Raw genomic sequence first — 17536 nt, forward strand, 5'->3', positions numbered from 1 at the left:
TGTGTGGAACATGCCTCAAAACTCTCCCACCGGGTGGGCTGGGGCGAGAGATAGAAGAATAGATAGGTTGGGAAAGCACTGAGGTTAGTGGAAAAGAGTAAGACAGAAGGAAGTAAGAATTGCTAACGTTTTGTGGCTTGGAAAGATGGCTGGATAGTGTGCTGGTATGTAAAATCTGAAATACAACAGTAGGGAATCTATTTATTTGACTAAATATATTGGGTTCATTGAATATGAGTATACTGGTATTTGTACAAAAATTAGACTTTGGACAGTGGCAAGAATGTGTCATAGGGTAGAAATTTGGGACTTTTCTCCACTTTGTATCAACAGAGCCAAGATCAGTGCCTAACATAAATAGGCACTTAATAAATATTTGTGAAATAATTGAATGAATAAATGCGTGCATAAATGAATAAATAAAAAGTTTGGTATCCCTCTAGTACATCTGAATGGTGTCCTGCTGGACATATGGGTCTACAGGTTGGAAAAAATTTGGGAAGTAGACATTGAATTTATGCTATTGTTGTAAAGATGGTAATTAAAGCCACTGGATAGGTTTACTCACCTGAAGATCCAGAAAACCAAGATGTCCAAGAGTTTAACCCTATGGAAAGATAACATTTAAGATTAAGTAGAGGAAGAGAATCCCACACTGGAGACTGAAATAAAATGAACAGTACTAGATTATGGAATTTATGAGGAACGTTTAAAGAAGGAAGAAGTGATCAATAGTGTTAGATGCTGCGCTGACAGTAAGACACAGATTTCAAAAAGAGACTATTGGAATAATCTACAAAGAGTTTCAAGAGAAAGATGGTGGTGGGGGGGTAATAAAATAACTGTGGGTTAAAGAATAAATGACAAATGAAGAAGTGGAAACAGTATGTGTAGACAATTTTCCCCAAAATTGGCAGTGATAAAGTAGCAACTAGAAGGGGTCAAAGGTTCAAGAAATTGTTGGAGATGATGTTTGCATTTGCTTCTTTTTTTTAAATATATTTTTATTGATTTCAAGAGGAAGGGAGAGAGAGAAAGAGAGAGAGAGAGAGATATCAATGATGAGAGAGAATCATTGATCAGTTGCCTCCTGCAAGTCCCACGCTGGGGATCGAGCCCACAAGCTGGGCATGTGCTCTGACCAGGAATCGAAGCATGACCTTCTGGTTCATAGGTCGATGCTCAACCACCAAGCCACACTGGCTGGGCTGCATTTGCTTCTTTATAATCTGAGAGAAATTTAAGTACGTAATATGTTGTGAGAGTGCAAACATTCCTTAAATTGCTAATATAATTGAGTAGAACAATATCTACAGGATTCTTGATTTTATTCCTATCTTTAAGCATCCATCAGCCTAGAAGGAAACCTTTTAAATTGGAGCCCTTAACTATCTCTTCTTACAGTTGGCAGATCTAAGCAAGTTAGGTTGCTAGTTCTTAGCATTGCTCCAAGGAATGGAGCTGATTAACTTCACCTAGGGATTAGGAAAGGAGATGAATTTTGAACAGAGCACAAAATGTAGCATTCCCATATACTTTCAACATTTCTTGAGATGGGTAGTTACAGTATTCATTTAACATTTAGTTCTGTTGAAAAACTACAGTGAATATCTGAGTACAGAATTTATGGAAACTTATATAGCAATATTTTACCTCATGGGGACGTACCTACTTAGCTGTCTTTGGATATGAAATGATAACAATATAATAATATTCTAGTGTGGATCACTTACTATATTCTAGGCAGTCTGTTAAGCACTTTACAGACACTGCTCCATCAACAATTCTAAGAAGTAGTTATCCTTATTATCTTCATTTACCCAAGACAAATCTGAAGCATAGAGAGGCTAAATCTTGAATCAACCCAATTTCAGAACCTATGGTTCTGATTTTGTTTTGTTTTGTTTTGTTTTAACTATTAATATACTGCTATACAAGAATGATAATGAAGATAGGTGTTTGGTAGCTGTGGGTTTTAAGATTTGTTTTATAGATTTTTATAGAAGGCACATTTCCCTTGCTTCCAACCAGATATGTGGGTCTCCTAGTTATCTTGGTGATATACATTAATGTGCTGATGAGCCACTTGCTGTAAATTGCAACTCAGCTACTGGTTCAATTCATGCTACATTTGCAATCTGCCTTTACTGAAGTGCAAAATTGGCTTTCTTGTTTTAAAGTGGTACAACATGCCAAATAGTCTAATACCTTATTTTCTTGCTCAAGTAAGATAATCTAGGCTCAGAGGAATTTTAACATTTTCACTTTGGATGAGCAAGCTGTTTCAGGATGAGAGCCTTGTTAAATGTTGGATGGTTTTGCTAATGCCCCATTGGAAACTGTAGCTTATAGCATGGTGCTACTCTTCAGGACAAGCCCAATTATTTCCTGGAGGGAAACCAAAGTGGCTTCAACTATTGGGGGACTTATCTATTTGACAATGTAAGAGCTACCAATCCGTGTCATGGCAGAACATCAGTTTGTTCTGCTGTACTGTTTTACTGTAGATGGAGTAGATTTGTAATGAATTGTGTTAACAGGATAATTCAACATGGGCTTTATACCAATTGACTGCGCTTCCATTTGTAAAGAGTAGAGAGGGGGATTGATTTTGAAAATATCAGAGCATTGAAAATAGGTGGCTTCAGGAGTCCGGTTCTGCTACATACACATGTGTACACACATTTACATTATACCTAATTTGGCACATGCATTATTGAACTTCATTAACTTTAATTATTTGTAGATAAGTACATGTTTTAAGAATCATTCTCAAGTCAGCAACTAGAGCTAGTGCTTATGTTGATACCTTCCCTGGGTTACAGTTGAAGTTGAAATTGCAGGGTCCTCTGCACCGGGGGGGAAAATGTTTCAGGTTCACCATCTATTTGAAGTCAATTTTTACACATCTTTGAAAGTGCTGTATTCAAACTTAAGGGAAAGTTTATCAAAGAAAGTTGGGGCACAGTTTCCCTCTTGCAGAAGAACATTATGGAAATATTTTTTTATCACATAGGAGATGCAGATTTTGGGTGGTGATGTTGATTAATTTCTAAAACAACTTGAATAGGTTTCTTTTTTCAATTAAAAATATTTGCTCAAGTGGATTGTATTTGTTGTTAAGATAAAATTTTCTGTAGAGTAGATCATCTAATGTAGACCTATTTATAACTATTTTTTAGGCCTAAATGTATAAAATACCTAGGATACAAAGTAATTTCTATAAGTACATTGTGACAGCCAATCACCAAGGAAATAAGAAGAATATTAGGAAGAGTGGGAGCAAGAATCCTATATAATAAAAGCCTAACATGCAAATTGTCCCCTCGGGCGGTCGTTCCACTGGGAGTTCGACCGCTCACTATGACATGTGCTGACCACCAGGGGGCGGCATGGAACATGGCGGGTGTCGGCGACTTGGCGCTGGCAGTGGAGGCACTGCCAGCCCCGATGGGCCCCACCAAGAGTGGGACCATGGTGGGATGGTGGAGCAGGTGAGCAGGCGGTGCCAGGCCAAGGCAGTTGCAAGCGGGGGCCCTATCACCCTGCCAATCGCCCCACAGACAATGACCAGTGGCAGCAGGCACTGAAGAGCTGGGCAGGGGGGGGGGCAGCCCCGACCTATCGCCCCACAGATGGGATGGTGGAGCAGGTAAGGGGTGGTGTCAGGCCAAGGCAGAGTGCCAGGTGGGGCTGCAGGGCTGTGAGCCTGGGGGCATGAGCTGGGGCCTGATCCTCACAGGTCACCCCGAGGGACCCCACCCATTCACGAATTCATGCACCGGGCCTCTGGTAATACATAAAAACTCTAGAGCAATTTTCACTCACATTAGAAAGGTAGAATTAACCAGAGGAAGGTTTTTTTATTTTATTTGTTTTGCTTTTGTGAGATAATGTAGCTATAAAGATAATACAGTTTTTAGCTTATAATGAAACTAAGTAAACTTAAATCTAATCAAAATCTGAAAAATCAAATTGTTCATAAATGTCACTTATCTAGTTTGTGTTACTGTGGACATATTTCTGGTACATTCTTTTCTGCTTTCTTTCAAAATATAGCATATATATTTGCTATTGTAGGCAGTTTCCTGAAGTGGTTAGAAGTGTGGGTTTGGGATTCAAATTATGACTAACCCATAATTATCTTACCTTAGGAGAAATAGGCAACTTTTCTAAGCTTCAGTGTCCCCATTGGAAAAATTAGAATATTAATACTATCTCCTTGGTGGTTGTAATAAATATGGGAGGTTATTTGTGGAAACCATTTAGTGTAGTGCTTGATTTATAGTAAGTGTTCAATAAATTGTAGAGAGGTTGATATAGATTCAAATGCCTGTCAGGAAATGCCAATGTCAGACCTTAGTTATCTTAGTTATCTTAGAGTGGTCCCTGAATGGAAAACATTGCCTTAATCGCCCATTTCAAAAGCCAGTAAGAGTAAGTTGAGAAAAGGCGAATTTGATAACATCTTTAAGAGATCTCAAATTTTAATTGGCAAGGAAGATTATTGGCTTTCCTTATCTTTATCCCACTGAGAAAAATCTTTGTAAATTGTACCCACCACCACAAAACTTTTCTTCCCTTTCCCCATAGTTCTTTCCCCTGGTTATCACCTTCTTGCTCATTCCTAATGTTTCTGCTCTTGTGTCACATTCACAAAGAGATTAGATTTTCCCAGCATTCAGGCTAGGTAATGTACTTCTTAATTCCTCTACTTTTCCTTTATACAATTTATGATTATTATTTTTTATAATTCCTATGAGAAATTTCAAGGACTATTTTTCATCTCTGTACTCCCAATCCCTAGCAAAATAATTCTAAAAGTTGAGCACTTCATACATATTTGTGAATAAATGATTTAGTTGAGTGAATCAATGCATTTAATGGGTCCTTTAGTGCTTATGAGATTAATTGTGGACCTTCTATTACTTCCAACAACAGGAGAAGCATAGGACTTGAGCTTTTTTCCCCTAAAAAGTCTATTAAAGCTATTGTAAATGTTTAGATTCAGTAGGCAAACATTGTCCAATATTCCAAACTCAGGCTACTTCAGGTAAGGTCCTTGGCTCATCAAAGACTTCCTTCTGCTGCATAGCTATGAATTCACAAAGGGCTGTGGCTGATAATGCTTGGGCTGTGGAACTCCCCCTCCCCCTCCCCCAGCAGAAGTATATACTGAGGATTTGGTGTTGATAAATTATTGCTTTTTAGACAGTACCCCTGTTGCCTTTGCTGATGCAGATAAAACTGTGACTCAGATTACTTGCTATGCCAGCCTCCTATAATGTTGGCATGAATCTACATCTTTCTGGATGGCTATTTGTCATAGCACAATTTCATTATGAACAAATCATATCAAGTCTATATTAAGGAAAAAGCATTGTACAAGCATTTTCTAAGTTTAAATGAGATTTTCTGAATATTTTGAAACCGAAATAACTCATTTCCATATGATGTGAATGCTTAAAAAAAAAAAGAATTTATTTGGCCACCCAAGTTAGGAATTGAAAAACCTAGCAAGATTCCTTTTACAATTTTTATCAGATATCATTACATATATTAACTCTACTTTTACGAATTGAAAAATATTTTTAATATAAAGTATGAAAAGGTTATAAATTATGTTAATTATACCTTTCTAATATTTGAATAAATACATGCCCTGAAATCCATAATAAATGTATACACATTCCCACATAAACACAAACAGTCACAAAGTCATATCTGGCCCTGGTCGGGTGGTTCGGTTGGTAGGAGTGTCGTCCCTGTACCAAAAGGTTGTGGATTCAATACCTGGTTGGGGTGCTTAAGGGAGGCAACCCATCAACGTTTCTCTTTCTCTCTCTCTCTCTCTCCCTTCCTCTTTTTCTAAAAGCAATGAACATATATTCTCAGGTGAGGATTAAAAAAAAAAGTCAATCTGAAGAGAGGCAAGAATATTTAGGGAAAAATAGTGGGTAGTTGAAGTGGAATCTGGAGCTAAATCCAAACTGAAGTTCAAATAAAAGCCTTACTTAACCCTGGCAGGTGTGGCTCAATTGGTTGGTCATCCTCCCATGAACCAAAAGGTTGCTGGTTTGATTCCCAGTCAGGGTACATGCCCTGGTTTTGGACTAGATTCTTAATCCCAGGTAGGGGGTGTGCAGGAGGCAGCCAATCAATGTTTCTCTCTCTCCCACTGCCTTTCTCTCTAAAAATCAATTTTAAAGAGATCTTAAAAAAAAAAAAAAGCCCCAGTTAACTGAATTCCTCTGATTTGGGTGGAGAAACTGAAAGTGACTCAAGGTCTCCTGGATGGTTCTTATATACAGGCAGCTGGGACAATTTAGGCAGAGGCTGTAGAAGCCCCTACCATTTTTATTAATAAAGGACAACTAAAAATATTACAAACAGATCAATGCTTAATTCTTGCCAAATGCATCTCAGTTTCTCTGCCTTTTATCTTGACTCTACCTCGGATTTGGGGTTATATGAAAAGTATACTCACTCAATGAGGAAGAGAGGGCAGAGCAGACTAGAAATGAAGAGTATGTGAAAGGAGAAAGCTGCAAGTTTGTTTAGCTTTTATTTTTCCCTATGAAAAGGTTAGTTAATATACAATATTTAAAAATCTTAAAATTATATGTGTTCTGAATTTATTCTTACTGAAGTTAGATGATTGCCTTAGTCTTCTCAGGCGACCATAGCAAAGTAATATAGATTGCATGGCTTAAACAGCCAAAATTTATTTTCCCATTGGTTTAGAGGCTAGGAAGTTCTAGACCAAGGTTCCAGCAGGTTTTGGGTTCTGGTGAGGGCTCTTTTCCTGGTTTGCAGATGATTGTCTTCTTGCTGTGTCCCTATGTGACTCTGAGAGTGCTCTTTGATATCTTTTCCTCTTTCATGAGCGCAGCAGTTCCGTCTCAGCAGGGCTCCATCCTCATGACCTCATTTAACCTAATCACGTCCTCCACAATCTTACCTTTAATACAATCACGTCGGGAGTGGGGGAGTATCAAGACTTCAACATATGAATTTTGAAGGGACACAATTCAGTCTATAGCAGTGATTAAAACCTCGTAATATATTTTAAAAAAACAAAACACCTTCTTAGACATTTGTTTCTTTCTACATCCCATTTGATGCCCTTCATGGACTCATTTCCTGCTTCCAATTTATATGTGGAAGAAAGTCGTTTTGATTACAAATAGATAAAAAAGAAAAGAGTAACACTATAATGGCAGACCAATATATTCACAGATACAAATTTTAAAATTTTTCTGTTTATATTTAGAAAGTGTGCTAGCCAAACTGGGTTGCCAAAGTTCTAATTATGAGCCAATGTTCTAGGTGTGTCTTATTAATAGAATGAGGTGTGAATATAGTCCTGTACTTTGGATGACAACAGTCCTTCCAGTCTGTGTTGTTTCCCTGAGTTCCAGTATCTGGACTTCACTGGTAATTGGAAAAGTCACAGAGAGAGACCAGTGATCTGATATAACTGTGTTTAACTCCCAGTGTTTATTCTTTTCTTTTTAAATCCTCACCAGAGGGTATATTTCTATTGATTTTAGGGATATATATTTATCTATATATATCTATATATGGGGGGAGAGAGAGAGAGAGAGAGAGAGAGAGAGAGAGAGAGAGAGAGAACAATGTGAGAGAGAAACATTGATCTGTCGCCTCCCTTACACACTCCAATTGAGAATTGAACCCTCAACATAGATTTGTGCCCTGCCTGGGAATCAAACCCACAACCTTTTTTTTTTTTTTTTTGGTGTATGGGATGACACTCCAACCAACTGATCCACCTGGCTAGAGCCCAGTGTTTATTCTTACAAACATTTAGAGTGAATACAATGGTGCTTTTCTTTATTGAGCAAGAGAAGAATCAACCAGCTTAGTGTTTGCATTTGGAGAAAGTGAGTGGTGTGTCCTTTGCCCTCTGCCCTCTCTAGGGTTATGCTGGCAGCAATAATGAATGTATCTCCTGGAGCAAATCCAGGTCAAGATCGCTTGATCAAATTTAGAACTTCTGCTCGGACTACTGAAGTCTCTGACAAAGAGATTTCCTTTACTGGAGACACATATTTAATATACAAAGCATGGGGGTGGGCGGGGGGTGAAGAAGCACTAAGAATCCCTATAACAAAACTAACCACAAAAATCACAGATCTTTAAGAAATCCTAGTATTTTACATTTTCAACTTCTAAATATGTAAATAGGAAATGAATGAACTCTTTAAGACCTTGTTCTCTGGTAATTCCCCAATTGAAGACATAAATTTCTTATCCCAGTTCCTGATATTGAAAGTAATATTTCTATAGCTTATGGAAATACAAACATTGAATTAAATGCTAACATTTGGGAGGAAATGAAATACAATAAATAGGAAACTCAGCGTTTTCATTACTACATTTTGTTGTTCAAATGTATGATAGAGTCCCCTGGTAACTGTGTATGAAATATTTAGCATGTTTATTTGAAGGGGGTGTTTTTCATTTCCATATTCTTAAAACACTACTGATAGCCCTCAGTAAATCTCTGCCTTGGAGTCTTGTTTCAGCTGCTCTCCCATACTTGTTTATTTCCTTATTAAATAGGATGTGTGGCTAGCCCCTCAAGCCCTGTCGAAATGGCCTTGAATACATAGCTTTACATTATTGGATTTTTTTTTTTTGTATGTGACTCATTGATATTCTAGAAGATAAACCTGTTCATTATTAGCCTTGTTTGTTTTTAATTTAGAGAGTTAAATTACATTTTATTAAACTTCCTTAGCTTCTCAGGCAGGCAATATGAATGTAGCTCGTGTTCTACAAACTTCGTATTAGTCACTTTATCTCATTGTGGCTAGAGTAATAAGTTTAGATGAATTTTCATTTTTGTAGTTGATAATACTTCTTTAGAAACTGTGTCAGATCACTGTCATGATTGACAAATTGCTTGGATTTGCTCCTGTTTGCCTGTTGCTGCTTTAATTTGTTGGTGATGTTTGAATCTGCCACCTCCCTTCTCTATCCCACCAGTTTCCTTGCTTCGGGCTGTTGTGACTAATGACAAGATGATTTCAAACTAAATCATTTTTTAAAATTCAAATGAAGCCGAGGTACTTTTCTTGTTTGTAACCACTGTGTCTGCTGAATACTGATGGAGCCACTCAAGTCTCTGAACACTCTATGAAACATAACATCACTCTGACTGACACATTAGTTGTTTCAAAACTTGAAAACTGTGTGAATATTATTCCTAGTGGGTCATGTGCCAGGTAACTCGTCAGAATTCTCAATCCTTTTGTGGTTTGTCACCATGGAAAATGACACACTTTTTACATAGTAGACCTTGAGACATTAGTCCAAAATAACTTGAGTATTATTTGGCTGTTTGGCAGAGAGCAAAGATTTAAGCCTCAAATCAGTCTAATTTGCTTTCCTTTATATAAGTTCTGATAATAGATGAGTATTGAGAAACTTTTTAGGTATTCTCAGTCACCCTTGGGATTGAGTCAAAATAATTTCCGTGCTCTAGGACTGTCTGCAATATTCTAGAAATCTGACCCATAAACAAGGAAATAGTAATCTGGAGGTCAGGTAGAAAGTATTTTTACAGTTTTTCTTTAATTTTCTTAATTTGAAAAATAATCTTGATTCTGTACTATATCCATTTCATTAAAATTTATTTTAAAATGAAGTAGATGCCTGCTCTGTCCATTAGCATACAATGATTAATAAGATGGTCTTTATAGTCTAGAAGTTCACTGGTAATTTTAGAGATTTGACATTTGTTTTCAGGTGATAATCCTAAGTAGCACACTTCATACTGCTCCCTCCATTTTCATCAAGTCTCTCCCTTTTTTTTTAATATTTTTTTCAGTCACCATAGATTGAGCTCATCTCTTTGACTTGGGATCACTTTTCTCTCCAGACATTTTCTTTACACTTATTTGATAATTATAACTTGTCTAATTATAGATGTTGTCAGAATATAATTTTCAAATCTTCAAAAACATGGCAAACAAATATTGAATGAACATTAAGTCAAAGTATTGTTCAACTCATTAATTAATGAGAGAACCACTTAAACGATAAAATGGGTTCAAAATCTTTATGAGTAATAACTACAAGTAACTTTAAAAAAATAAATGTTACGATGAGGTTGCTATGTTAGATACAGAAGTGGTTAGCATCCTACAGGGCAACAAAATCATAACTTTTGGTGGTCTTTTCTACTGGACAGGAGCCTACAAGTTAATATGTAACTTCATAGTATTTGGCTCAAATCCAATATTAAATAGCAAAATCAAACTCAAGTAAATTCTCCTAGAGACTTAATAATCCTTGCATGGAATTGTTAATTAATGCTCCATAATGACATTGAAAGAACATGCTGTACTCATTTCTGACTTCCAAGTTTCGAATAATTTTTAACAATATAATTGACTTACATATACTTGACTGACTCAAATGACTCAAAAGGAGTAGTTTATTAAGATTTTAATGCCTCCTCCGCATTTGTGCACGAAGAGGCTGTACAATATGGCAGAACACTTAGTTAAGTAACTCCGTGTATGCCTTCCATTCAGTCATGACCTTTCTGCTTGTATTTTTCCCTACTGTAAATGAGGAACTGGAATAAGTTGTCACTAAAGAACTCTTACAGTTTTAAAATGTTGTTATTCTTTAAGAATGGGGTTATAAAGGGCAAAATATATTGGTCCTTTAACTAGTGTGTGGAGTTAGGCAACGGGGTCTACTAATGGTCTTTGATGACTTCTGGGCAGGACAGCCTTCTAATTATCCCAGAATGTCTGGGAAACTTCTCCTCACCAGAGTTTTGGGAATACCTCCTTTAGGACCCTTGGTTTAGTTGGTCTACATATGTTATCTAGTGCCACAACAATGCTGCATAACAAACAACTGCAGCACTTAATTAGCATACAATAATTTATTTTTGCTTTCAGTACTATAAGTGAATTAGAAAGTTCTGTTGATCTTGATTAGGATTGGCTGGGCAGTCCATTGTCTCTTAGCTGGGGCAAACTCACCTGTCTAGTGATCAGCTAGTTATTGGCTTCTAGGATAACCTCCCTAGGATGACTGATTCTGCTCTAAAAGATTTCTCCATCAGGCTAGCCCACCTTTGTTCTTGTGATGGTGGCAGTGTTCTGAGAGTGGAGGCAAGCCAGGGCTCTTAAGACTAAGACTTGGGAGTGCACACTATCACTTGACCACACTGTTGGCCAGAGAAAGTCATAAGGAAGCCTGTAGGGAAATGGGCTCCAGATCCTGAAGGTGAGGCGTGGGATATGAAGAGGGAGGATGAATTATTCAAGCAACCATTAGAACATAATTCACAGTTGGGATTTCAGGAAGTTCCAGAAGGATATTGATCTAGAAGAAAAGAAGATGAGATCCTATAAATGTGCTTGTGGGGTGCAGTTAGGTTACTTAGAATTAGTTTCATCTTTGTAGGTCTTACTTTTAAGATTAATTATGCAAGACTAGATCAGTGTATGGAGTTGGTTTATTCATATTACTGAGGCAAATCCCTTCTGAGTACTCTGCCAAATGCTATTTGAATGTTGAGATTTCCCAGTCTGGCTGGTGGGAACAGGCATATTCTCTGGTTTAATGTATGCCAGGTACTGCTTCTAATCCTTTCAGGTGGTTCTTTTTGCAGTCTTTGGTAGTTAATTCTCCCCACCCCCTTAATCTGATCTTTGCTTAGCAAAATACTCAATGGGACTCTTCAGACATTTGGAGTTCTCTCTTTTTTTCAGCATATGCTTCACTGTTACTTTTTCCTGTGAACGATAACCACCTTGATTTCCCTAGATTCTCAACTCCATCTCCTCAGTTCAGGGAGTCTGCCAGTTTTTGCCCAGATTCTCCCTTTCTGCACCAAAGCATAGGATTCTCTCAAGGTTATTACTTTTTATCTTTTTTTTTTTTTCAGTGATTATGATTCTATGTTGTCTAGTGTCCAGTCTCTTCAAAAAACAATGTTTACTTCATATATTTCCTTTAAGTTTAAATCATTTTTTTTTATTTTTTAAATCCTTACCCAAGGATATGTTCATTGATTTTAGAGAGAGAAGAAGGGGGAGAGAGAGAGAGAGACATTGATGTAAGAGATAAACACCGACCAGTTGCCTCCTATACTTGCCCTGTCTGGAGATCAAACCTGCCTCCCAGGTATGTGCCTGACCTGGAATCCAACCCGCAACCCTTTTGTGTAGGGAGTGACTCTCCAACCAACTGAGCAACCCGGGTGGGGCTTTGTCCAGTCACTTCATTCAGGAGAGTGAATTCTGTCTCTGTGGCTCCATTTTGGCCAGAAATGGAAGTATCAAATTCTTAAAATTTATTTTTAGGAAAAAGATGGGTTTCTAAAGATTATGGATGACCTAACTTTTGGTGGAAAAGGCAGTAGGAAAATATCAAATTATATGGTATTTGAAACTACATATTTCTCTCTTGCTTGTCCAATTGGTTCTTTTATTACTCTCTTCCTTTTCTTCTTGGTATATTTGTTATATATTTTATTGTATCATGTGCATGGGTATTCATGTTATCTTACCAATAATAGTGTAAGCTTTTTAAATGTTGTGGATATACCTTACACTTCTTTATATTCTTCACCATGTGTATTACATTTTAAAATTAAAGGCAATCAATTAATGGTTATCCTTTTCTGTAAAAAAAAAAAAGGGACTCAAAATCTGAGGACTAACTAAGTGATGTGTACAGTGTGCTTTGTAGAGTAAATGTTCTGGGTAAATTATGGTAATTCACCTTTTAGGTTGATGTCAATTATGGTTTAAATTGTCTCCACTGAAATTAGGTGCCATATGTGAGACAATTTGTCAGGAGTTCAACTGAAACCTACTTAGAAGAATCCTCCAGGCTGACAGGAAGAATGCTCTCAAAGCCTCTCAGATCCTGTTATGGCTCTCACCTTGTGAGGCTTATTTTCTTTCTCAGAAAACTTGAAGTCATAATTCACAAATATATGAAATATGGATTGCACACTTTTAACCTGCTTGATGAGTGTGGTATTGAAAAAAGATTATATTTGTAGACCGAGCATTTTTCTGTAAAGTGGATTCTCAATTAATTGTATGTAATATCTGTGAAATTTCTTGTAGGCTGGCTTCTGAATCATACACTTGTGAGCTGTTCTTCCTCTGTCTGTCTTCTACTTCTCCATCTTCTCACCCATCATTTATTTCATGAAATGGTAGGGGAAGAGTATATAGAAAGCAATTACTATTTACCCTTAATATAACTTAGAATAAATGTAATTAAAAAACAAACATCTTTGCAAAACAATCAAACTATAGCTAAGGACAGACATCATTTGGGGAATAATTTGAGCAATTGCTTTTCTTCACTAGTGTGGACAATACATAGTTGGCTATACAGTTATTTATCATGTCTGTCAAAATACAAGGGGCATTAATTTTAATATTTTTCATGCATCTTCATTCAAGTATAGTTTTGTTCTACACAGAATAATTTGATGGAAAATACTGAATTTCATGTTGACTGAAACATTTTTATACATAAATAATTTGAACTTAGATATTTATGCAATGGTGATCCCGTTTATATGTCATTTACTCTAATACAACATTTTATTTAAAATCTATTTTCCTTTGTTTTTGCATTATTGATTGTGGTAAAAATCTAAAATGCATTAGGATTTCTGGATTTATAATGTTGTGTATGGTTGCCTATAGAAAACTACTAGTATGAAAATAAATTCCAGGGATTTAGAAATGAAAGCTTTTGGATTTGTTTTTTAAAGAATGTCATGCACATGTGGATGGTTATTATTATTATTATTCCATGCACAAGAATAAGCAAAGTTCTATAAGTTGTACTGCCGTCATCCTGAATCCTTAAAATCAAGTATAACTCTAGTTTATACTCACAAAAGCCTAATCTTCTTTTTATAGATTTAAATTTTAATTATTTATAGGAATAGATAACATTTTGAAAAAAAATTTTTGATTCAGAATTTCAAATATGTACACATTCTTTTTGGTAAGCTGATTATAGCATATTAATAAAGGTCTATTTTATGGAAACCACTAGTTCTAATTATTTGAACCAATTATATTTTGTATAAATCTATATAAAATGACATACTAATGTAATTTTGATTATATCTTTTCAGAACACAAATGCCAACCTGAACATGAGGAAAAGAACAAATGTTTTGGTTCAGTCTGAATCTGATGTTGGCATCAGAACCGAGGTAGGAAACCATTCGAGCAGATCTTCCATGATTGTTCAAGCAGCTTCTGAGGCCACATCACGGACTTACTTAGCTTCCAGTCCAAACCCATTCAGCCATGCAAATGCCGCTGAAACTATATCTGCTGCAAGAGCTCTACCATCTGCTTCTTCTACTCCTAGCAGAACTGGGTATGTGCCCCAGCAAACTTCAGCAGGACCTGCTTTTACCCACCATGTGTTTGGATCAAGACTGGGGCGAATTAAGACAACAGTTAATACCATAGGGGCTTCTTGCAAGTCGTCAGCCACTCCTCCTCCTTCTGCCCCACCACCTCCTGGATCTGGCACAAGTAAAATAGACAAATATGCCCGCATTCTCTTTCCAGTAACATTTGGGGCATTTAACATGGTCTATTGGGTTGTTTATTTATCCAAGGACACTATGGAGAAATCAGAAAGTCTATTGTAATTTTTTTTTTGCTATAGAAGTTTCCTAAAATATGATGAACTTGAATGCAGAATGTCTTTTTAAATGTTCTTAAAGATAAACAATTGTTCTTTACTAAAATAAAAATCCTATGTAATTTTCCCATTTAAAAAAATTCAAGACAGTTATTGGGAGAGTTAGTTAATTCCTCAGTGAAAAGAAAGTGAGCCAATTTTCATTTCAGAAAAATGATTTAAATAGAATCAATTCAGCATTCAAATTAGACAGAATACAGACCATCTTGGAAAGTTGGGACGAGAGAAATAGAGCTCTTAGAAATACGTGGTGCATATTTATGCATTGAAATTTGAAAACAGACCATGACATTTTTAAATATACACTATGAATATCAACCAACCACCCTAAATTTCCCAGTGGCACTGCCCTTAATCAGAATTGTTTATCGGATATTATATGCAGTGACCTTTGGAGATCCTCTTACCTAGTTTTTACAAGAAAAGGACTTTTCCTGTTAAATTAAACATTTTTAAAAGGAAAATGGAACAAAACAAATACTGACCAATGGAGTGAAACCTCTGCTGCATCAAAAAGAAATACAGAGACCAGGGAAAATACATTCCCTGTCACATGTTGACCAAACAGGACTTAACAGTTGACTTGGAAATTTGTGCTTTGAGCCAAAGTTTAACTCATTGTATTAATTCTTTTGATAGTAGTTCATTCAGTTATGTATTCCTTCAATGTATGTTTATTCAAAGCCTACTGTGTCCCAGGCACTATGCTAGACATTGTCTCTCTAGGAAAGCTCCTTCACCTTTACCTACAATATTACTTAAATAGAATAGTCAACGCATGCTAATGATCCATAAACTAGCAGAAACCAGTGCATTCTTTAATGGAGAAACATGATCTAGAATCCGAAAACATATTCAAAATATTTGTCTCCTACATTGATAGAGATAACAGGTATATTGCTCACATAGCCACTTTGGAGATAAGTACACATTAGTACTTCAGCAATTGACATCAAAATATAATGAAAATGTGGTACAGATTTTTCTGTACGTGAAAAGCCCTGTGCACCTGAAAGAAGAAATCTGGGCACTGTAAGACCTTATGGATTACCTGTCTGAAATTTGATCAGTATCACCTAATAGAATTTGATCAGAATCACAGAATCATCAGAATTAGGAACTCAACACAAGGACTTTTTAGATGTCTTTCCCAACACAGATTTGGTGAAATGTATTAGCTGGTGAAATGCTAAACTTCTGGGAGGTTTCTGTGTCCATAGTTCTGTATTTCAGGGCAATTTCATGTTCATTTGGAGGGGAAGCTCTGTATAGTTTCATAACTAAGGTGAGATTTTTAGAATTAAAAGAGCAATAGCAAAGGAATGGGAGTTCAGAAAACATCCTAGCCAAAGGGTAGGATGCCACTGACTCTGTTATGCAATTTATCAGGATGTTCATGTACTGACTTTTCTTTTTCATTAGGTAGGCTTAACAAGTTAATTGAATTTCTGGCAGCTGTCTTATGCTGCTAAATCTAGCTCCAATTTTTTTGTTGTATTGCTTCCAAATTTTTCTTTTATACTACTCTGTCTCCCTGACCCAGGTTTTGTGAATGAATGTGTTCTGCATGTTTGGGGGAACATTTGGAAAGAAATGGCCACTTTGAAAACAAGATCTCTCTCTCTCTCTTTTTTTTTTTTTTTTTAGAAAAGAAATGATATTAATTGGTATCAGTTTTTCAGTTATTGCATTGCCTTGGAGTGACTTTGTATGAGACCTGTAACATGTGCAAATGCCAAATATTAATTGTGAGTCATGTTGGAGAATTCCTTATTGGTTATCTCTTTAGATATTTAAAATAATCAACAGTTTGAAGGCTGAAATATGCTTTAGAAATCACCCAATCTAAACCCCTTATTTACAAATTGAGGCTAGTAATATGAGGCCGAGTAAAATTTGTATAAATGTATATACTTAATAAAGAGTTCTTGTACACAAAACTTATCAAACATTATTTCATGAATGCAAATAGATTTCTAGCCTTGAGGGCAATGCTTAAAATTATAGGAAGCTATGATTGTTCATTTTTCTAATGAAATGACCTTATTTCTTTGGTGAGAAACTTACTCCTTGCTTATCTATTAGTATATTCTTCAGAAGTATTTAATTGGCCTCCTTTTTAAAGAATAAATTCTTCTCCTATAAATTTTATAGAAGGTCAAGGGATAAAAATAAATGATTTTTAGATTTGTAGACCAGAGATCCCAATGAACTCATAGTATTTTTCTTACTTTTGTACATGAAGAACATTTTAAATAAAGTGGCCATATAAAGAGAAAGGGCAGAATTAACCAAGAACTCTAAATTGTTAATTTGAATAATATATTGATCAGAAAGTCTAATCTTTAGTACAAAAAGGAATTATTTCATTTGCAAACAATGTTAATAATAATAATGCATAATTTGTTTTTCCCTGACTGAATTCCATCGAATTAATTCAAGGCTAATTCGTTGTTGTTGTTAATCCCCTGAAGATATTTTTTCCATTGCTTTTTGAGAGAGAATGGAAGGGACGGAGGAAGGGGGAGAAAGAGAAATAGAAATTTCAATGTAAGAGAGACACATGGACTGGTTGCCTCTGAAAGTGCCCCGATGGGGGCTGGGGAGGTGGGTGTGAGGGTGGGTGGGTGGGAGGTGGGGGGTGGTGGGGAGTGAACCGGAAACCAAGGTAAGTGCCCTTGACCAGGAATTGAATAAGAGACACTTCATTGTGTAGGCCGGCACTCTAACCACTGAGCGCACTGGCCAGGGCAAGGCTAATTTTTCTTGAGGAGGAGTGATAATTGTT

General features: G+C 36.3%; 1 protein-coding gene across 1 annotated transcript in view; it reads left to right on the top strand.

Annotated features, from left to right (window-relative positions):
- Positions 1–14695, top strand: part of GABRA4 (gamma-aminobutyric acid type A receptor subunit alpha4) — a gene marked incomplete at both ends in the record, with an annotated part of 65672 nt that extends 50977 nt beyond the window's left edge. The window contains one exon of the mRNA XM_079775797.1: positions 14165–14695. Coding sequence (XP_079631923.1) covers positions 14165–14695 — 531 coding nt within the window. The remainder of the gene's footprint in view (positions 1–14164) is intronic.
- Positions 14696–17536: the final 2841 nt, after the last annotated feature.

The sequence above is a fragment of the Cnephaeus nilssonii genome (assembly GCF_951640355.1).
Source record: "Cnephaeus nilssonii genome assembly, chromosome: 1".
Lineage (NCBI taxonomy): Eukaryota > Metazoa > Chordata > Mammalia > Chiroptera > Vespertilionidae > Cnephaeus > Cnephaeus nilssonii.